At 46.7% G+C, this 23,371-nt stretch overlaps 1 protein-coding gene across 2 annotated transcripts in view; it reads right to left on the bottom strand.

Moving 5' to 3' along the window:
• The window catches only part of LMX1A (LIM homeobox transcription factor 1 alpha), a 151,952-nt gene that overhangs the window by 5,110 nt on the left and 123,471 nt on the right, over positions 1 to 23,371 (bottom strand). For both annotated transcript variants that reach the window (XM_029229568.1, XM_029229570.1), the window contains exons 5-7: positions 5,649 to 5,821; positions 2,643 to 2,720; positions 1,149 to 1,218 (exon numbers count right to left, since the gene is read on the bottom strand). In XM_029229568.1, the coding sequence (XP_029085401.1) occupies positions 1,149 to 1,218; positions 2,643 to 2,720; positions 5,649 to 5,821 (321 nt within the window). The remainder of the gene's footprint in view (positions 1 to 1,148; positions 1,219 to 2,642; positions 2,721 to 5,648; positions 5,822 to 23,371) is intronic.

The raw sequence follows: 23,371 nt of genomic DNA, 5'->3' as shown, positions 1-23,371 counted from the left end.
TGATAGGACTAGCAGGCCCCATTACCCTACCCTAGGGATGCAAGCCTGAGGTGCAAAGAGACAGAAAGACAGGTCCCAGATCTCCAAACAGCATTGGGAGGTGGAACTGGGGCAAATTCAGGTCTTTTGACCAGCTCACGGCTCCACCCTGCCCCAGGGCCCGTGCCCTTGCTTTACTTCTCTCCCAGAGCATCTATCTTGCCATTAAGATACTGTTTGGTCTAGAAGGTCAAAAGCAAAAAGAACCCTTGACTGCAAGAGTCAAATTCTCGTTGGAGCCTAGCCCAGGTATCAAGCACAGGTAAGGTCCATGCAAGGACAAGGGGCTCTGTTTAGAGGCCAGACAACCAATGTCACATTCCACGGCCTTCCAAGTGTGGTCCAAGGCTGGCAGCAATGAGAGCTTGTTAAAAATGCAGACTCTCTGGGCCCACCAAGACCTTAAGAATCAGAATCTACACATTACCAAATACCAGGTGATTTAGGAGCATGTTAAAGGGTGAGAATCCTTGCTCTAGGGTACAAAGAGACCACTCAGGAAACTCTGCTGGACAGCTGAGATGGGGAGGGGGCAGCGCATATCCCTTTAAGAATGACATTGTTCTAATATAGTTATCCTTGCTTTTTTTCTTTTAACTTCCTTGAAGGGTCCCACAACCCGTCCCTCTTCACACCCTCCCCAATCCCTACACCACCCCTATTAAAAACAACAACAACAAATGAAGGTACATGGAGGTAAGTGTGAGTTAAGGCAGCGTGGCCGAGCAGAACTCAGAATCAGAGAGACAGGTTCCAGCCCCAGTTCCATCTCTCATTGGTCTAGGACCGTGGTTGCCTGGAAGGAGGAGGGCCACGTGGGATGAGAAACTGGGCATGTCTTTGACCCTGTAGGTAGGCCTGACACAGTGCCCTGACACTGCAGCAGGGCCCAGGCAAAGGGGCTTTGCATGAGGGTAGGGCCACCTCCAATCCGCAGTTCTGGACCTGCAGAACCCTCTCACAGTTCTGATGGTTTGGTCCTCCCTGGAAGGTCCCATCTCCCAAGCAGGTGTGGACTGGGCTTCACGGAGCTCAGAAATGTCACTCCGAGGGCTGGGTGGTTGGAGGCGCCTGGCGGGAGAGGCCTGGCAGGAGAGGCTCCAGCTTACCGGAACTCAGCCTCTGGGTGTTCTGTTGATCTTGCTGTTGCTGCTGCTGCCGCCGGGCCAGCTTCTTCATCTGATGAGGGGAGGACCACAGGATTAGAAGTCAGGGGGCCTGCAGCAGGTTCCTGCGGCTAGGCCAGGGGGAAATGGCTCGTGGCTAAAGCAGAGGGACCCCTTCCCCTGCTTTTACTCAGGAAAGGAGCCACACTTCAGGAACAGCGCCTGGAGCCCGCCCGATGCATGGTGGCTGAGGGCTTTTTACACCACAGCCGCGGAAAGATAGCTGGCTGGGAAGCAACAGTGTGGCTGGTCTTAGCAGGAAGAGGGATTTCCTCTCAGTGCTTATGTTGTGACAGTTTTATGTGAGGGGATGTAGGGTCTTCAGCCCAGCTTAGATGTGCAGCAAGGGCCTGCTGACAGGGTATGATTTGGGATGAGGCTGGTCCCCCTAGTCCCCTATCTGCTGGCCCTTGTGGCAGAGACTCCTACCAGGAGATGCACGCCTCTAGGTAAGGAGCGTGACTCCCAAAGCACCCTGTTAACACACAGACTTCCCAGAAGGAACATTGTAACCCAATGTTTCTCAAAGTGTGTTCTGTGGAACATTAGGGTTCCATGAGACATTAGCATACATTTTGAGTGAGTGTGTGTGTGTGTGTGTGTGTGTGTGTGTGTGTGTGTGTAGGGAACACTAGATTTTTTAAAAAAATTCTTTACTGTGAGATTTCTCAGACCTTCAAATATGCTCTCTGCTTATGAATCCATAGGCTATAGGTCCTCTCAAACCTACTGAACCATGAAATCCTCTCATAGAAAGGACCGTGGACTACACACCAGCAGCCCTGGTGTGAGGAATTCAGTGACGGAAATGATATCTTAACCAATCATTTCACCCACTAAAGATCAGAGCTGTAGAGAACTGGGCCACTAACTCATGCATGTACACAGGTAGGAAAATAAATAAGTAAAGGTCTAAAATAAGTAAAAGACCATGGCAGGGGGATGCAGACCTTGGTAGGATCCAGCAGACAATAGGATGGTTTGGGCCTATATCAGGGAAGGGTGGGGCACTGGGAAAGGTGAGTCAGGGCATCCATTCCATATGCCATAATGTTGTCTTAGACTTATCATGTGGGTGCTACGTAGGTTTCCCTCTGAAACTTCAAAGGAACTCTGGTATCTGTGTTAAATGAATGGGAATTAAAGAACCTGCTTTTACCAAAAGACACAGAAAGGCATTTCTTCATGCAGATGGCTGTCCAGATTCACAGTCACAGCCACTAGGAAAATAAAGGCCATCTCACTAAAACAACTGCCCCGTCTCTCCCCCTTCTGCAGGGCTGCTATAGCTGAAATGGCTGCTGAGCACAAAATTTCTGAATCAAGAGAACTATTCTATCCAATGAGTTGAGGTTAGAAAACCTGCTGGCAAAAACAATGTCCTACTATTGTTTCAGGAAACCGGCCCCACAGAGACAGAAGTAAGAAGCAGATTACCTTAGCTCTCTGGTTCTGGAACCACACCTGAACGACACGGACGCTCAGCCCTGTCTCTGCAGCCAGAGTCTCCCTCACCTTGAAAAAATGGAACGTTAGAAATATAGAAACATTGGCATCTCAGGGTAGAAAGCAGAACATTCCCTACGTGGTGCATGGGGAGGCCAACAGGCTGCATCTTCCATAGGAGCTGGTGAGTGTGCAGCAAAATCCCAAACACAAGAACATTGCTCTCCTCCAGGTGGAGAGAAGGTCCTTACCCAGGTAAACGAAGAGAAGAATAAGCATTAATTTTGATGTGCATTCCAAGAGGTGCTCCTGGGTTTCTCTTCCTCTGGAAACTAGGCCTTCAGGTGGTTCTTAGATATTAGCAAAATCTATTGCTGTGTTTTTAGCTGTATGCCAGGCATATGCATTAACCTACTTAAGGAGAACTGAGGGTGAAAATGACTTTGCAAAAACAAATGGTTCTCTCTTGCTCTCTTCTCCTGTCTAAATTCACTGACTTAAATTTTTGGTTTTGTCCCTCATAGCTTTAGGTCACTTTGGGTGTTTCATGAATATTCATATTCACTGTGAGCCCTGCCCGAAGGAAGTAAGACAAGAGCCATCTAGGATCCAACAGAGCAAGAGAGACAGCGCTGATGCAGCCACATGTACTGGGACTGTGAAGAGACAGGACAATCAGGGTCCCTATTATGAAGAGTCGTGTTTCAACATCTGTCCTCTATACAGGCATTTGGTGAGGGGCTGGCAAAGTGGCTAGAAGGGAAGGGGGCAGAAGCACAGACTTCCCAAGAGTGGTCCTGAGAGACACTGCCCCCTCTTGGTTAGATTCTGAGGAGATGAGATGGTAGGAGCTCCTTGAATAAACACAGAAGTAGAGCAAGCTGGAGGCCTTGGGAAGTGCTCATCTTTATCATGCCACTGGGGCTGAGGCTTAGGAGAAGCAGGATAATTAGAGAAGATTTTACAGGCACATCCTTCTGCAACACCAACTGAAACAGCAGTATGCCCAGGGGCCCACGTCCACCTGCTGAAACCCTATCCATCCTTCAGAGGCCCAGCTCAAAACCCACCTGTTCCCCAAAGCCTTGCCTGATTCTCCAGACAGAGGCGACCTTTCTCTTCCGGCAGCTCCTGGCTGCCCCTCTGTTCTGGTCCTCAGAGCTTTCTCCCCAGTGTTCCAGTGTACACATCTCCTCCCCTCTGGTGGCCTAGACGCTGCCCAGGAACAAGCACTGGGCACAGGCCATACAGAGGCTAGGAGTCCAGTACATGTAGAACAAGTAAACCAATGAGGAAGTGGGAACTGGTCCTTGCGCAGGTCTACCTTGGGGCTGTTGCAACTTTCTACCAGCTCTTCTCCCAGGGCTTAGAGGGCAGTGAGGGCAGGGAAAGGAAGTCTTCTGCGGGTGGGACAACTTTTTTCAAAAGGCAGAAGTGGTGAGAGACTGTATTATCTATCGTTCAGCAAATATCCATCCTTCCCGCCCCTCCTCCATGGAGGGGTGTATGCCTCCCCCTGTACTCACAGTGGCTTAGCCACATGACTTGCTTTGGCCCATGGAATGTAAGTGGATGTGAAGTTGGTGATATTCAAGGAGAGCCATTCAGTGGGACTGCCCAGTGTGACTTGGCCTCTTGCTTTCTGCCGTCGTCATGAGACCCATGTGCCCCAGGTGGCCACTGCCCTGGACTCTTTAGTGAGAGACTGGTGGGGCAGGCCTGAACCTGAGCCCAGCTGGGTCACAGCCAACCCACAGCCCAGGGGCAGGAAATAAATGTTTGCTGGGAGCCGCTAAGATTTTGTTTGTTATTGTAGCAAAAGCCGATTCATACAGAGAGGGAGGCATGGTAAGGGATGGGATGCTACGGACGGATGCTAAGAAATTTAAAATGTCTTTCTTCTATGAATTTCAATTCAATTTCAATTTCAAGAAAGCTTTCTTTTCTTATTTTTATTGCATAAAAGACAGTACCCAGCATACGGCAGGGAGTCCATAAATGGTGGGTACTTAATAAGCGGACACAGCTATTTGTGGTAGAGACTACTAATTGTCTCCAATATCCATTCTCTCCTTCCTCCTCTTAGCAATGTTACCCCCAAGTTTTAGCAAGGCATATGGACACCCAGATAGACTCATTTCCCAAGTCCCCTTGCAAGAGGTACAACCTCAGGATTAAACCCTAGCCAACACACATGAGTGAAAGTGATGCAAAAAATCCCAGGGTATGCCCCTAAAAGAGCAGCTGCTTGCCCCGACTTTCTCTTTCTCCACCATGGTGGCTGGAAAAAATGGTGACACCTGGAGCAGCCCCTTGGACCCACGTGACGGATAACAGAGCTTCTCGGCCAGTCTTGGATTGCTTATCTCTGGACTGTGATGTAAGAAAGACATAAACTCCTATCTCATTAAGTCACTGTATTATTATTATTTTTTTTACATAACTGTTCACAGCAGCCCTATCTGTAACAGCCCCGAGCTGGAAACAACTCACATGCCCATCAACAGGTGAATGGTCAAACAGCCCATGGTATATCCATGGAATACTATGCAACAACAAAAATGGATGAACCACAACATGGATGAATGTCAAAATCACCACCTCAAGCAGAACAAACTGGACCGAGAAAGGATACATGCTACAAGCCACTGTATTTCTACTGTGTTGTAACATTTCGATCTATATCCCAACTGGAACCTCTTATTGTTATTCTCCCCATTGCTCTCCATGAAATGAAAGGTATGAGCAAGTAGCCAGTTGGAGTGGGTATGCATACCCAAAAGCACAGGGAGATTCTACCATGACCCCGGCCACAGCTGCAGTGATCCCTGGAGTCTCCAATGGGGCTCAAGGCCACATGCCCAGACTCTGTCTGAACAGCATCTCCCACCCTGACCCCCAGGTGCCCAGTGACACCCCAGAGGAGTCCAGGGTGCACACAGAGAAGAGGGGCCTCGTCCCCTTTCCTCCCTTCTTCCCCCCTCCCCGCAACCATACCTTCCTGCACGGCTTGGAGGATACTTCAAACGAGGCCTTGAATGCTCTCCTCTGTTGGGTTGTCAAGATGGTTCTGGGACGTTTAGGGCGCTTATGGTCCTTGCCATCCTCAGCGGCTCCTTTCCCTGCCCCATGGGCTGACTTGCAAAGACTTTCTTCATCATCACTTTTGCCTGAAAGAAGCAGAAAACAACGTGTTGAGTCCCTTAAGGCCACTTCCTGGAGTTGTCTGTTATTCCATAACAAGACACTTGGGTCCACGTTCCAAGGATGACTTAAGACATGAACGCAACACCCTGTGTGATACTGATCCCAAAGCCCCCAGGAAGGGCTAAGGAAAACCTTCTAAAACGTGGAGACAGGAACCAGGAAGTCCACCATCACAGCTCAGGACTTTCTCTCGGGAGGCTCTCCTAGCTCCACGTTTACTAGTTGTGTGACCTTGGGCAAGTGACTTAACTCTCTATGGCTCAATTTCCTTATCTGCAAAATTGAGATATAGGAGAACCTACTTCATTGGGGTTGTTGTGAGGATTAAATGAGTTTATCAAGAAGGCACTCAGAAGGCTGCTTAGCATATAATAAATGCCCAGTAAGTATTGGTGGTTAATATTTCTTAAATGTCATTTTTCAACTCTAGACCTGGATAAGTTATATATAACTTCCTAGATACTATGTCTGAAATTCTAGCCACTGCCAGGATGTAGAAAACAATACTGTTTAAAAGGCCACAGAAGACCAACATTAGACTACGTGCAGGTACAGATAACACAGACAGTTAGTCAAAACTGCCTGTCTATAAAATAAATAACTCTCTATTGAAGTAACTGTATTTATCTATATTTACGTGAATTATTTCAACTCTATAAGCAGTGATCAATACAAGCAGTAACTTGAAGGAAATAAACCCTTCAGTATATATGACATTCTTTCCCAGGCTGCCTCTTGTATCCCACAGACGTCACACTCCTAAGAAGATGCTTCTAGGATCTGGGAAATACCCATGTGAGAGAGACTCCTTACTACCTTCAGCATTAAAAGTCATAGGCAGTTGTGTGCCCACATTACCCTAATGAGACCCTCATTTCTCTCTGGGTCTTTACAGAGCTCAGCTGCCCTCTTTCCTCCAGTAAAAACCTTCGTCCCAAGAGCTTCCCCAGCTCCAGTCCCCTGATTCTGATCCCCTTCTGGACACTTCAAGAAATCCAAGATGGGCTTCCCTGGTGGCGCAGTGGTTGAGAGTCCGCCTGCCGATGCAGGGGACACGGGTTTGTGCCCCGGTCCGGGAAGATCCCACATGCCGCAGAGCGGCTGGGCCCGTGAGCCATGGCCGCTGAGCCTGCGTGTCCGGAGCCTGTGCTCCGCAATGGGAGAGGCCACAACAGTGAGAGGCCTGCGTACCGCAAAAAACAAAAAAGAAAGAAATCCAAGATGAGGTGACCCACCGTGTGCGAGCTACGCATCCTTGTTCTTCATCCCGCCCTCCTCTGGAAAGATGCTCTTTGCATATAATGTTTTAGTTTAGACTTTAGTTGAGTTCTAATTTTTGGCTCTACCAGAGACAAAAAACCTTGTTTTATCTGAAAAAACAATGGCTAAGATTCTTTTCTCTATGAACTTTTAGGCATACAATTTGAACGTGAAGGAAGACGAACCTCTGAGCTCCTTGAGGGCACAAGCCTTGCAATATAATTGAACAGGGTCTGACATAGGCAGACCTAGGTCTCCATCCAGCTCTGTCCCTTGTTTAAAGTACAGCCCTGTGCAAGGGACATCCTGCACTGAGCCTGCACTGGAGACAAGAATACCCACCAGGGGGTGGCATAGGAGTAGTGCTGCTGTATGCAAAGCAACTAACACAGAGGCACAGAGGAGGCTCTTATTAGATGTTGTGGGAAGGATGTCTTTTCCCCTCTGCCTCACTCCCCTTGATAGTACAGATGAAAAAACCCACAAGATGAATGAAGAAGAGATAAAAGAAGAATCCTCATGACAAGGAGTGGCCGCTCTGGCATCTTCAATTCTTAGGCTGCTCTTTCCTTGATGGGAGTGGGGGTGGGGGCGGGATTCAGTAAGCTGATCTCAGTCAGACCTCAGTATTGAAGGGTATTTAGGATCTTTCTAGAAGGAGGTTTTCAGAATGGCAAGGAAAAAATAAGCATGTAAGAACTAAAAGCCTTAGGGAACTAAGAAGACCCCACAAGAGAAGAAAGGGAGAAAAAAGGAGGCCATTGACTATGCAGATTCATCCTTGCTGGGCCCTACCTCATGCTGCTCAGAGAACCCCCCACCCCCCACCCCAGAGCCCAGTCTTTAGTGACCTCAGTAATTCTCTCTGTTGGTGGATTCTCTGGGGTCAAAAGGATGCTCCTCTGGTACTGGTGATGCCTTCAGTAATATTTCTGAGGAAACGTGGCTGACACCCCACGCCAAGGATTGTGTAGATCTCCTGCAAGGCAGGTGATTACAAGGAACTGAGTCTAGAACAAATAAGTGAGAAGTCCAAAGCCCAGAATTTACTTTAAAATGCAATTGTGGGCTTCCCTGGTGGCGCAGTGGTTGAGAGTCCACCTGCCGATGCAGGGGACGCGGGTTCGTGCCCCGGTCCGGGAAGATCCCACATGCCGCGGAGCGGCTGGGCCCGTGAGCCATGGCTGCTGAGCCTGCGCATCCGGAGCCTGTGCTCCGCAACGGGAGAGGCCACAACGGTGAGAGGCCCGCGTGCCGCAAAAAAAAAAGTGCAACTGTATCATCTTCAGAAACCACTTGTCTTATACCAGTTTTGTCCTTGAAATGGTATTTGCAAACATCTCACGGGGTCAGTCTGATTCTTTTACAGTCACGTAGCTTGATGCAAATGTATATTGATGACTAGGATGATGTAACTAATGAAAATGCAAAATCTAAAATAATGTGGATTCCATGGTAATGGCTCATATATGTTGACGACCTTCAGGAAAGCAAGATGGCACAGTGTCCACAGCATGGGCTCTGGAGCCATACTGACTCGGATTTCAATTCTGGCCTTGCCGGTTATGATGTGTGATTCTGAACAAATCCCCAAGACTCAATTTTCTCATCGGAGAAAGTAACAGTGTTGTTGGAATTACCTCAGATGATGCATGGAAAGGGTTCAGCACTGTCTGGAGTGTGATAGATGTTTATTAAATCATCATCATTTCAAAAGAAGGGATCTTAACCTGAGACCCATGTTTTCTGTTGTTAACAGTTGCACATTGATGGGGGTTGGAGTTAAGGTTTTACACTACAAGCGTTCATCCCTCTCTCTTTGCAGACATGACCCTAGCTCACACTAAGAGTTGGTTTTATAGAAAGTGTGTGTGTGAGTGCTTGTGGGAGAGAAGTGGGGGGGTGGTAGTCGGGGGGCTGGTTCCAGAAGGAAGATGTGATTGCTGAAGTTTGCTCGGAGCCCTAGAAGTGGATGGTTGAGGTCCCTGATGTCTTCGTACTGTCTCTGGACTTACCCCAGCCTAAGATACATGCACATTCCCCAAGACCTGCTATCCCATCCTAGAACAGCAGAAATGAGCAGTGGGGGAAAGAGCCATCTCCTAGGGCAGCCCTTGGTGCCCATTTTTGGAGGATGTAAAGAGCATCACAGGCGACTGCTCATTCATTCTCTCTACATCCCTGTGAGAAGAGACGAAAACATTTGTTTTCAGAAGAAGAGGGAGGGGCAGAAGTGGGAGCAGAGGGAGGACGAGATTAAGATTTGTCTCTGGAGTGTTTCTATCGTTTTTTGGGGTGCATTTTCTTCTTCTGATTCCTCCTTTTTGCTGTTCAATATCTCTCTCTTCTGTCTGCTAAGGGCCCCGTTTTGCCTTCCAAGAAGCACTAGATGCTCTAGACCAGGCATCTACAAACTTGTTTTGTAAAAGGCCAGAGAGTAAAATATTTTACTCTTTGCAGGCCTTATGGCCTCTAGTGCAACCACTCAACTCTCTGCCACTGTAGTACGAAAGCAGCCGCAGACAGGACGAATAGGCATGGCTGGACTCCAGTAAAACTATATTTCAAAAGCAGGCACCAGGCCGGATTTGGCCTGCATACCATAGTTTGCTGGCCCCTGCCCTAGACCTCTCTGACCCGTTCTCCATCGAAACTTACATATCCTACGTTCCGGGCTTTCACGCTCTGACTCTGGGGCAGGAAGCACTGCTCATCTGCTACACTGAGTCAGGGATTAGCAGGGTCTGAAGTGTCCTCTCCCACAGTCAATAACACATAGACATGGAATGCCTCCAGCCAAACAGTCACCGCTATGGAATTTCAGGTGTCCTGGCAGACCTGAGCAAGAGAAACTCTGAAGATAGAGGAATGGAGGGCCTTTGGGCATTTCCCAAAGTGCAGACAGATGTCACGACCCAGCTGCCAAGGGGAATGCAGACCATCGCTAACCGTCACCCAGCTTCGGTCTGCCGGGTTGTAAATATTACGAGCATAGCAGTGCCCTCTGACTCCCTCGGGGAACTGCCAGACCGTTCATGGAGGCTCCCATCTCGTCGTTCGGCAGGGGCAGGGCTGCCTGACTCTGATGCCAACTTCTCCATGAAAGCAGGCAGTGCCTGAAATATACACTTACTGATTTGTCCAAGAGAAAGGAAAGTTCTAAACGAGCCAGGAGATTTCTCCCAGGGCCAGCAGGAGTACTGGAGAGCAGGAGATGCAGAAAAACCTTCCAACAGCAGAGACATCTCGGAAGCAGAAGGAGGGGCAGCCCCTCGGCATTGCCAGAGGCTCCCACACCCAGATGCAGGCCAGAGCGATCCCTCATAATTTAAGCTGACACCCCTCAGCGGAGATGAAAGGAACACCACTTGCTGTGTCGAGCAACAAATGTCAGCATCCCTGGAGGCCATTTAGACACAAACGCAGCATAAATCTGACTCCTAGAGGGAAAGTCCAGAGATTAAGTCTCCACGCACAGCCTACCAGGGTGAAATGAATTTGCCTGGCACAAAGTTGGAACATGTTTCTCAGGGCCTTTCTTTCCCATCTCTTGTAAAAAAAAAAATCTGGAATGGCTCGGGGGCTGTTGCTTCCCGCTTGCCTGGTCCCCCCACTCATTTATGACATAAGCAATGGCAGATGAAAGACCCAGCCATGGTTTATGGCCCCGAGACAGGCTGTACTACCTGTGGGGCCTCACAGATTCATTTCAGGTTGTTGGAAAAATCCCAGCAGCTCATAAACAGGGCAAGAGATATCAGAGCTTGGCCCAGGAGGCGACGGTGAAGGAGGAGGGCCAGAGACCCTCATGCTAGGGAAGGGAGAGGCAGGAACAGGCCTCACATGCTTCCCACGTGATGGGCCTCATAAATGTCCTTCAGGCCGGGGGAGTAAGAGGAAGGGTCTGGGACTTGTGGTGGGTGGAGGGGGGAGGGAAAGAAGTAAGGGAGGAATTTATGAAGACAGAATATGTAGGAAACTATTTCAGTCGCTGCCCTGCACTGAATGGATCAGAATTCCATTCTCCCGGAGCATAACTCTGGATGCAAGGCAGCATTTCACATTCAAGAGGCAGTAGGTAAAGTTCCCTAGAATAGCAAAGTCCCTGCAGCTACTGTTTTGAAACTGCCTCACACAGAGTTCTTCAAGGAGGTCTCAACTCAGACCCAAATCAAGTTCCCGGAAAAGATTTGCCTTGCACCTTGTTCGCGTAATCATCCACTCAGTAAACATTTATCGTGGGCTCGTTTATCACGCACTGAACAAGGACAGTTCTGGGCTACAGAGATGATTAAGACTTGCCCTCTGTTCTCACAGATCCCAGATTAATAGGGGAGAAGGATACAATGCCAAAATAATAGCTCTGCCTAGAGGACTTGGAGGAGGGGACTGGGAAGGTGACACAGTACAGGTGTCACTCGAGGTGAAAGTGAATGACAGACAACGAACAGAAGTTGCCAGGCAGGAAAGGACAGAGAGGGCGTTTTAGGTCCAGAGAGAACATCTAACGGCATGGGAGCAAGACCTTGACCCGGGAAGTGAGGCTCATCCAATAGATGAGGTACATCCAATAGTACTTTGCATGTCGTTAGGTACTCAGCACCCTGCACTGCATCGCAAGGGGACGAGTGAGATCTGAGATGACCCCTTGCTCTCAAGGAACAGAAAACTGTGTTAGAGTTAGCACGTGTGAAACAATAAATATAAAATAGTATTTGGTTATGCTCTTTAGGCATGGTATATATAGATGGGGAAAGGGGGGAAGGGATAAATTAGGAGTTAGGGATTAGCAGATACACACTACTATATATAAAAGAGATAAACAACAAGGTCTTACTATATGGCACAAAGAACTATATATTCAATATCTTGTAATAACCTACAATGGAAATGAATCTGTAGAAGTATATATATATATATATATATATATATATATATATATATATAAAACACTGAATCACTTTGCTATACACCTGAAACTAACAGAACATTGTAAATCAACTATACTTCAATTTAAAAATGTAGGCGTATAGGAAAGAGAGGTGTCAAAGTGCCAGAGGAGCTAATAAAGGCAGGAGCCTAAATGCAAGGGAGGAGGGAGGCGTGGGTCTGCAAAAGCAGAGGGGAGAGGGCAGGGGTTCTGAGAATGGCTCAGCCTTGAACTGGAGAAAAGGGGAGAGAATGGGCATGAGGGACACCTCAAGGCCCTGGCAGAGGGTGCACTTCTGAGGGGAGAAGAAATGCAGGGTGGAGAGGCCACGTGGAGCTTACTCCAGGGGTCCTGATGTTCCAGAGCCGATGTTGTTAGCAATGGTGAGACATGGGGGGAGTTCTGTGGCTGGAGCTACACAGGAAAATTGTGGAACCAGAGCGCAGGGCACCATGGACCGGGAAAGCACAGACACCAGCTGCTAGACTGCTGTGTCCATGTGTGGGTGACACCACCAGGCCACCAGACTAGGGTGAGGGAGTCTCTCAGGTCTCAGCGCTAGACAAGTGCCCTGAAAAAGAAGAAGCAAATGCCCACATCCCAAGCACCAGTTGTGTGCCAGGCCCCGTGTCCAGGGTAAACATTTCATCTCATCTCCATGGCAACACAGCATGGCGGGCACTGGCGGAACTCCTCTCCTACCTAAGGAATAAACACAGTCTCAGAGAGTTTCAGGAACCTCCCCCAACACACAGGGCCTAGGTGGGATGGCCAGGTTTCACGCAAAGCTTGTCTGCTTCCAAGCCCAGGCCTGAGACACTCCTACAGGGAGCAGAGAAACAGGCTTTTTAACCAGCAAATCAGGCATAAGCAAATGACAGTCACCTGTGCACGTCCCAGCCCAAGAGTGGAGGCAATCTAGATGCTAGGTTGCCAAAGACCACGAAAAGATCACTCTTTATATCCAAAGAACATATGGAGTGGTGGAAAGTAACTTTAGCCATGAAATACGAGACTTGGACCCTAGTTCTAATTTTGCTACTAAGCTGTATACCCCTAAATGAAATTCCTCACATTTCTGAGACTCAATTTCTTCATCTACAAGATGAAATAAAAAGCCCTTTCCCTTAGCTAATAGTTGACTGGGCTTCACTTTACAATTGCATTATTTCATTGTTTCTATTCGAACAGTAGGAGGCAGGAAATGTGTTATTATCCAACCCCCCCCTTTTTTTTTTTTACTACAGATGAGAGATGAGTCAACCAGGCCCCAGGGAGGTGGGTGATATTTTGCCCAAGGGCACACAGATGGCATGCTCCGTCTTCCACTCCCACTTCCCCTCTCCTGCCTAAGCTGCCTCTGGGGTTGCTGGATCTGAAGATCCAAGGATACCTGTGACTTGCAGAACATCAGGTGAGGCCCAACTGCAGGTAGCATCACTGTTATTAAAGAGTGAGGAAAGAAAAGGGAAGGCTTTCTGAGGGGTATGGATCGTCCACTCACGCTCCTGCTGGAAAAGCCATTCTTTTCAGTCCAAAAGGGACAGAGCTTAGTTTAAATCCAGGTTCCCCCCACTCCTATCCACCCTCCCCAGGCACCCCCTGCCACTGCGACCCCACTCAGGGACAGGGCACTAGGCGTTTCAAGAGCAGGTCAGACAGAAGCCGAGCTGCTCTCCTGAGTCAGGCTGTGGGTAAAGGGTCCCAAGAAAGACACCTTTGTTCAGCGATGCCCACTGTGGATGGAGACTCCTGTGCCAGGCAGAGGGAGGGGAAGGCAGGTCAGAGCAAGGGCATCCAGCTCCGACATCCAGGCAGCCCCCCGAGGGGAGCTGGGTCTCCACTCTGGGAGTGCTGGCGCCTGCCACAGCCTGGACCCCTCTCCTTTTGCTTTTCTCAGCTGGCTGGTGCTCCTGAAAGGGAAACCTTGTGCCTGGGAGGTTTGTAGGGAAAAGAGACAGTATTGGTACTGACTGGTGGAATTACTGTGAATTTGCATCAGTTTGGGGTCTTTTCGCATTCAAAAAGGATTTGTGCTGGCATCTACCCTGCCTCACTCCCTCCCCCCTTCTACACAGACACACACACTCCGCATCTTTTCCTCTCTGAGTTTTTCTGTCTCTTTCTCCTCCCCTTCTCAATGAAAACGTGGCCACGTGCAACCCAAACTGATAAGCAGAGGTGTACATGCTCAAAGCACCTATGCATAGCTTTGTCATATACTGGAAATCCTGGTAATCGAGATATCAGAAGACACCTCTACACCTACATCACTGTATTCCAATCAAGCATGGATGCATATACTAAATAAAAACCATAACTTGTTCGTTTGGATTCGGCCAGCCCCAGAGAAGGAGACCGGGAAGCTCATAACAAGATGAATCAGATGTTCGGGGCTCTGCTCTTAGGCTCAATAAAAGCTCATTAATCCGCCAGCCCGACGGTTCACTAGGCATGGGTGTGACATGCATGACATTATATTCGGTTCATATTAATGAGGTTGGAGTGTGTTTGCTCCGATTTAGGAACTGACTTAAGTGGATCAATACCATATCTCTTTGGAATAGTCCAATTTTGCTGCATTAATCACTAGTCTTCAGGAGGATAAAATTATCTGGGATGGGAGACAAAGGGTTAATTATCTTTCCAAAGTAAAAAAGACCCAAACGAACAATCTTCTAGGTCAGCAGCAGTCCCCAGCCTTTTTGGCATCAGGGACCAGTTTCGTGGAAGACAACTTTCGCACGGACGGGGTGGGGGTGGGGGAGTGGGGGCGGGGGTGGAGAGGGCAGGATGGTTCAGGCGGTATGAGCGACGGGGAGTGGCAGACGGCTCCTTGCCCGCTCACCTCCTGCTGTGCAGCCTGGTTCCTAACAGGCCCCTGACCGGCCTGGGGCTTGGGGACCCCCTGCTCTAGGTTACTGCGGAGCTGGGGTGAACTGGCTCACATTCTAAATGTTATCACAGAAGTGAGTCCTCCCTGGACAAATTCACCTTGGACTTGACCACAGAGAGAATTTGCCCAGAGGACCACAGCTGATCTGAATGCCTGCCCCCTTGGTGGAGACGTCCTGGTTCTGCAGGCCCTCTGCTGGTTTGGAATGGCAGCCGAGGCCAATACCCAGCCAGGTCTGTGCCTTCAGACTCTAGACCATTCCACAAACTGCTGATAGGCTCAAAAGAGAAGGGAAAAGTGAAGTCAGACACCTAGCCTCTGTTCTTATGTCCAACACTCACTCACCTGCTGTGTGACCTAAAGCAAATGACCTAACCTCTCTGAACCCCACCTTCCTAATTTGCAAAATCAGGGGAATAAAGATCTGCCAAGCTACCCTGATAGGATTATGAACTCAATAGTAGGAGTAAGTAAAAGCACTTTGAAAAAATTTTGTAAAATAGCATAAAAATGTAAGATTTTAAAATATTTTTATTTTCATTATGCCTCTTGAGTGCTCATGAACTTACTGTATGTTTCCACTGACTATGAAACTCACACTCCTCATACGGAACTCCTGTCATTCAACAACTACATCATAAGTGTGCCTACTACGTACAGGCACCTTTCTAGACACAGGATAAGGAGTGAACAAGGTCCAGACAGCCTCTGCTCTCCTACCTCTAGCGGGAGAAGAGAGACAAGGAATAAAGCAACACATAATTTATTCTTTAACAATGTTAAATGCTAATAAAATAAAATCGAGCAATGTGCCAAATAATGACTGCGGGCAGTGGGAGAAGCTTCTTTCGGTTCCATAATTCTGTACCACCAAGAAGATCCAAATCTATCTTCTCCTGAAGCCTCCCTCAACTCCTTCCCATGTCAATTTCTTCCCTTTCCACATACCTGGAGCACGTGTCTGTCTACCTCCACTGTTTTCATTACTCAAGTATATGCAAATTAGAAGACAATTTTATATGTTGCCTTACATTATTCTCCAACTATTTTAGCCAAAAACAATATCACAAGTGCTAAGATTGTTTGAAAAAAAATTGCACTGGACTAATATAGAAATTCCGTTATGACGTACTCCCAGAGGCGCTACAGCAGAATGGTTAAGAGCAGTGCTTTGGGCTTAAATATCAACATTTGCTCCATCACTTATTAGCTAGTGGTCTGGGCCAAGTTGCCTCTGCATTAAGTCTTGGTTTCCCATCTGTCAAATGGGGTTAATAGAACCTACCCAATAGGATAATTATAATAATGATATAGACAATTTATGTGCAGTATCGATGGCACTAAGCTCATGATAAGAACTTCACAAATGCTGGCTAACTATCATCGTTATAATTTTGTGTACCTTCTATATAATCAGAATAAGCTTCTAGAACACAAAGATCAAATCTAAATCATCTTTGTATCCTCCACATACAACACCACGCTGAACACTTAGGAGATTAATAGTTTTAGTAGTTGGTGTCCAGTTAATACAGAATGAAGTGATTCACAGCACTAACAGGCGTGCTGCAGAGTCGTTCCTGTGTTTCCATTTTTCACAGATTTGTCAAGGCCAACCAACTTCCAGTGGCTACAGAAATTATTATAGAATTACAAGCTACTTCCATACTTGGGGCTCAGCTGGAATGAAATTTACTTCCCTTAAACTACAATCTGTATTTCTCTTTCATGTTGATATTGATTCCACTGATGGCCCAGTTTCATCAGTACCCATCCAGGTATGCTTCCACAAGGAGAACAGGAAAGTGAGCCATGAAAAAGAAAAACCCAAAATACAATAACGAAGGATAGAAAGGGGAAGGAAGGAAACTAAAGAAAAGAAAATGGAAATGGGACAGAGGGAGGACAACACTGTGGGGCAGGTACCATGCAATTTGTCCTCCAGCCATTCCTTAGGGGACCGGAAGGCACAGTCTCCAAGGACAACTGTGGGAAGGATGGGGCCCTAGGGCAGGAGGCCCTCAGCCCCTTCCAGCTGGGCTGCCTTTCCTAACTGAGAGAGCTTCAACAGACATTTCCATAGCTGTGATCCTTCACGGGTAAGAACACAGATTGGGTGAGGAAAACAAATATTTATCACAGGAAGAGCTTTCCCTAAATTAACTATCAACTGAGTATAACTGTGTGCAGTGAACTCCGTTACAACAATCTGCGGAGTAGTTATGGTTGTTACCCGTGAGTGAAGTTGTGTGTCCCAAGATGGTTTTGATATTGATGAAATCATTGCTGATAGCACCATCACAAATGCTTCGTGTAATAAGTTAGCCTTGAATTTCTTTTCTTTCTTTTTTTTTTTTTTTTTTAAAGAAGATGTTGGAGGTAGGAGTTTATTTATTTATTTTTGCTGTGTTGGGTCTTCGTTTCTGTGCCAGGGCTTTCTCTAGTTGTGGCAAGCGGGGGCCACTCTTCATCGTGGTGCGCGGGCCTCTCACTATCGTGGCCTCTCTTGTTGCGGAGCACAGGCTCCAGACGCGCAGGCTCAGTAGTTGTGGCTCACGGGCCTAGTTGCTCCGTGACATGTGGGATCCTCCCAGACCAGGGCTCAAACCTGTGTCCCCTGTATTAGCAGGCAGATTCTCAACCACTGCGCCACCAGGGAAGCCCCAGCCTTGAATTTCTAACCCTAAAAACTCTTCTTTGCAATCCTGTCATTACTTGTAAAGTATGGAGTTTACTGTTGAAATGAGGATGGGAGGAAGAATACTGTTATTCTGAACCTAAGACCACTGGAATTCAAGTCTAAACCTGGTTCTCAAATCTGAGCACACCTCAGAATCACCTGGAGGGCTGGTTAGACACAGACTGCTGGCTCCACACCCAGAGTCTCTGATTCAGTAGGTCTGGGATGGAGTCTGTGACTTTTCATTTCTAATGATTTCCCAGGTGATGCTGGTACTGCTGGTCCAGGAATCACACTTTGAAAATCACTGATCTAGAACATTCCTCCTTACCCCTACCCCTACCCTTGCACGCATACACAGGGAGGTCTGGCAATCATAACACATTCTTACTTTCAGCTAACGGAGGCCTTCAAATCTTTTCAATTACTCCAAATCTTCAGAGTAATTCCTGCCAGTTTTGATAATTAGGCGAGAATAAAATTATGATTAAAAATGTTTCCCTCTTTAAAAATAATGGTGTGCGAGTGTAAACCAGAAGTTGCAAACTAACTACTTCGGCCTTGACGGTGTTGGCCCTCAAAGTATTTTTGCTTTTAAGTTGTTAAATGAATTGGCAACATTAAGAACGACGAGATATTCAAATAGGGAGTAGAAAAGTGGTTGCCAAGGGGCTGGGAGTGGGGGAAATAGGGTGAGCCCGGTAAAAGGGTAGAAACTTCCAGATGAATAAGGTTTGAGGATCTAACATATAACAATGGTGACTAGAGTTAATAACACAGTATTTTATAGCTGAAACTTGCTAAGAGAGTTAAACTTAATCGATCTCACTAAAACAAATTTAAAAAGTAATAATGGTGCACATAGAGGAAAGGTGGGGTTGAGTGTGCAGTGACTTAAGGTTGACATGAGCAGGGACAGCCCTTGGTATGCGTCGTCTTGAAGTACCCTACCAAGCATGGGGTCAGATCTGCCTCTTTGTCATCAGATCTGCCTCTTTGTCAAGTGTCACGGCCACTAAACACCAAAGCCAGGGACACCTAAGTTGGTAAGAGAGCAGTGAGCCCCTAAAAGGACTCAGAGGGATGATTCAGCTCTCCCTCACCCTCGTATGGAGTTGCTCTCTTCCCCTCTATTTAGGATCGCCTCTTCCAGGATTGAAGCAAAGGGCCGGGCGGCCCTTCTGCTTGCCTCACCCAAATGACTCAAAGCCATGCACTGCTCACAAAAACACGGATGTCATCAGATGTGTCCATTTAGCTTAGTGTCCTAGACCAAGTCTTAAAATGAGTCTTCCCTTGCAGTCAGCTGTTTCATCTCCACTGATGCCAGTGAGAGCCGGGGCAAGAGGTTATCAGGAAGCTTGACAATGTGGAAATACCCTACCGTTACAGATACAGCTGAGCTTCGGGAAAATGTAGGTGGCTAATGGGCTGTAGCAGCAGCTGCACTTAACCCTGCTCTCAGGCTCTAAGCTAATATAGCTCCTCTTTATACCACACATCTTGTTCTACAGAATGAATGTGCACCTAAGAAGTTGTGCATGGATCAAACTCTTTATGCAAAGCTGAATTTTATCCTCTCAGTGAAGAAGAGTTCTTAGTTTCATAGATTCTTTATTTTAAGGAATAAATATTTTTCAATAGACAGGGGGATCCTAATACTTCCATCATTTATGCATTCACCTAAAATTTTTAATTAAAAAAATTTTTAATTGAAATATAATTGACGTACAACACTGTGTAAATTTAAGGTGCACAAAGATATGAGTACCACCGTAGCATTAGCTGACACCTCTATCATGTTGCATGATTATCATTTCTTTTTCTGTGGTGGAAACAAGATGTAGTCTGTGAGCAACTCTGAAGTTTATGATACAGTATTGTTGTCTATAATCACTATGCTGTGCATTCCATCTCCAGGATTTATTTATCTACTAGTTCCCAGTTTGTACCCTTAAATGATATCTCCCCAAATCCCCCACCACCCAGCCTCTGGTAACCAGCATTCTACTCTCTATTTTTAAAATATTTACTTTGCAAAGTACTTAGCATACATCCATGAACAAGACAGAGTCCTGGCTCAAAGAATGTACAGGCTAGTGGAGGAGACAGCAGGTGAGCAGGCATTTACAAAGCAGCAGGAGAAGTGTTCTGACGGGGAGAATTCCCCATCAGAGTGTGATGCTGGGCAGAATTCAGTGGAGGGGCAGCAAATGTGGTCACTGGGGATCAGGGTGGGATTACTCAAGAAGACTGTGGAAAGAATAGGCTGGATTTAACAAAAATAAATTTAAAATAAAAGAGGAAGAGGCAAGAATATTCTAGACACAAGAGAGAGAGCAGAGCATGGACAGTGAAGGAGTAAGTGGAGCTGATCAAGAAGGCTCTTGCATTTTAGTTTTCTAAAACGTAGGAGCAACACAGTGAAATGATTCAGAGTAGGGGCTTTGAAAGCAAAGAGACCTAGGTTCGATGCTGGCTCCTTTGGAAGCAAATTACTTAATTTCTCCAAATCTCAGTTTTCTGTACTGGGCACAGAGTAAACATTGAAGAAATTTAAAATGTTAATTTTCTCAGTTACAACTATGTAGTCATAAAGTAATATCATACTCTATCCAAGAGGGTCTTACTAACATGAGGAATGGCCAAAATTTTTTGCTGTTTTAAAAATAAAAAGGAAGGAAGAATGGGCTTCCCTGGTGGCGCAGTGGTTGAGAGTCCGCCTTCCGATGCAGGGGACACGGGTTCGTGCCCCGGTCCGGGAGGATCCCACATGCCGCGGAGCGGCTGGGCCCGTGAGCCATGGCCGCTGAGCCTGTGCGTCTGGAGCCTGTGCATCCGGAGCCTGTGCTCCGCAACGGGAGAGACCGCAGCGGTGAGAGGCCCGCGTACCGCAAAAAAAAAAAAAAAAAAAAAGGAAGGAAGGAAAGGGGAAAAACACTTTAGTCTCAAACTAAGGAGACCGTCATACAAGTAGCTAATTTCAATGTCATTTAAAGGCATTCTTTGGTTCACTACTCCGGCAAACATTTACTGACGCCACATAATGTTTTGGCCACTGTTGTTCTAGGTTTGGGGACTACAGTGGGGAATAAAACAGATGAGACTCCTTCCTTTTGGGGAACCTACCTATCTTTGGGGAAAACATATCAAATCAGAATGAACTAGATCATTCCAGAATTTAAATAGTGAAAAGTAATGAAAAGAGATTTACAACAGGGTGACTGTGATGGAGAAATCCACAGTTAAGGATGACATTTTAGATAGAGTGGTCCTGGACATTTAGATAGAGGAGCTCCTGCTGAGAAAGTGACATCTGAAGGTGACAAGAAAGAGCAAGCCACGTGAGAGCTCAGGGCAGAATGTCCCCAGCAGAGGAGCAGAATGGGCCAGGCGGACTCAGCTCTTAGGGCCATGTCCTAGTCCCTAAAGAGGAGAGAGGTAGAAGATGAGGTGAGGAAGCAGGGGCAGGCCAGGTTAGGGCACACAGGCCATGACGGAGACTCTGGATTTGTTCTCAGTACTATGGGAAGCCATAACGAGTCAGTGGCAAAGACTGAAGTAGAGTTACCGTCCCCGTCCCTTACCTTCCTAGTTCAGGGCTTTTTTCTATACTTTGCTCCCTGTCTCTAGGAAGTCAAGAGACATGCTTTTCCTCAACACAAAAGAAGGCCTCCACTTTTGTGAACACATACTTATTTTTAAATTTTCTTTCCACCATTTTAGATGTCTCTAATTTTCGTCTTCATCTGTTTTACACAGGTTAAGTGCAATTCCTTGGCACTCAGATTTCTTCCTTGCCTCTCCTCTATGTCCTATGTATCACCTGGGGGCTGACCCTTGCAGGCTGCTACATCTGCCTGGGTCCAGCCAATGGGAGGCATTTACAAGGAAAACAGAGGAAAGGGAGAAACCAAGGTGTTCCCTCGACCCCCTTCTGCCTTGGGTGATTTCTGGTAGCTGTTGCATCTCCTGCACGGCTCCAAGGCACACCTAAGAATTCCACTGTAGTTTTTGTTTCCACCAGATGTCCACAGAAGTCACATCACCTGTCACTCTGAGGCTTCTCTCCTTTGCAAATTTGTAGATTGTCTCACCACCCCGATCTGTTTGCACCCCAGCAATCTCATCACCGTGTAACCAATTCTCTGTATTAAACTCTGTTTTAAATGCTGACAGTTGGTTCTGTCCTCCTGGGTGGGCCCTGGCTGATACAGATCTCGAGATTGACGAGGGATTTCACAGGTTTGGCAACTGTCCCTTCATCTGCCAGGTGAGTATCTCCAGACACTCCATTTCACTAGCCATACTGAAACCTAAGGTAGCTCAAATCACCCTCTCACTTCCTTTGTTATTTTCCTTGGAACTACTTTTGAAGGCTTATGCCAAAGTAGAATTAAGTAACAAGACATGGCAATTATTTGCCCCAGGATTTAGATTTTAGGTATAGGATTTGCTGGAAATCAGTAGTAAAGGTCTATGAGCAGTCAGCACCATGGCCAGATCCAAAAGGCCACAGACAAAATCTGGAGGCCAGAAATGACTTCAATGGAACTTTATTCCAGGGACAAGAGAGAGAAATTGGGCAGCTTATCATTTTTACTGGTAGAGCCTCCCTTCAATTTGTCTCCAATACCTGTACCACTGTGTCACATTGAGACCAAGTAATTAAAAGGACAGGTTTTGCCACATGCTGCAACACCTTTAGGGATAGATAAAACTGAAATGATCTCTACAACCTGTCCTGGAAGTTATCTACCATATTTCATCAAATATAAGATGCTTTTAATCAGAAAACATGTCATTGTTTTATGGACCACCAAGGAAGAAAATGTGACAAATGAAACTTTGATACAATGCTTTCTCATCACATCAACTGTGATTCACGTCCCAATTAGGGATATGTTAAAATGCAGTCAGTAAAAGTGTCTTAGAATATGAAATACAGCATCGGCCCTCCTTAGACACCTAAGTTTTCTTACCAGATAAACTGGTTAAAGAACTGGTTATTCTTGAAAACCCTCAGGCTCAGGACTTTGAGGAGGGCATCCATTAATAGAAGTTATAGACAGCCCTCCAGTCATTTCAATTATTGGTCCCAAACATCTCTTTGACCACATCAATGGGTGAGCCCTGCAGTGGGTGAGAGACAGCCTAATACTAACCATGCCTCCTTCAATAATTACAGTGCCTTGGATGAGTCACTTAACCTCAGTTTCCTCAACTGTGAAGTGATGTCTTAGATTCCTTTCAACACAATCTTCTATGTTTTTAAACGAAAAAAGAAAATATTAGCAAACCTGCTATCTGGTTATGATCACTCAACTGACCAGTGGTTCTCAATCAGGAATGTTCGGTCCCACAGTGTCATCTGCAAATGTACAGTTTTTTCCTGGTTGTGACAACAACTGGTGGCCTTATTGGCATTTAGGGTATGGAGGCCATAGATGCAAAATAGTAAACTGTCACACCCAAAATGCCAATAGAGCTCACATTGAAAAATGCTGACTGAGACCTTCTGAGATGGTGTTTATGATGGTGAAAAAAACCTCTGTGCTTATGTTCTGTTTCCATTGCGATTTTTTTCTAATTTTATTATAGTGACTTAATATCAATAGCTATAGAAGAGAGAATGCAAGACTGTCACTTAGGCAATGTCTAAGGACTATACCCGCCAATTTTTTCTCTAGATGACAATCTAAATCTTAACATTCTCCCACGAACTTTTCAAGTTTCACTTTCTCTGG

The sequence above is a fragment of the Monodon monoceros genome, unplaced genomic scaffold (genome assembly GCF_005190385.1).
Source record: "Monodon monoceros isolate NGI ecotype Baffin Bay Population unplaced genomic scaffold, NGI_Narwhal_1 Super_Scaffold_18, whole genome shotgun sequence".
Taxonomy (NCBI): domain Eukaryota; kingdom Metazoa; phylum Chordata; class Mammalia; order Artiodactyla; family Monodontidae; genus Monodon; species Monodon monoceros.
Note: the sequence above shows the minus strand (reverse complement) of the source record. Positions and strands in the feature narration are given on the sequence as shown.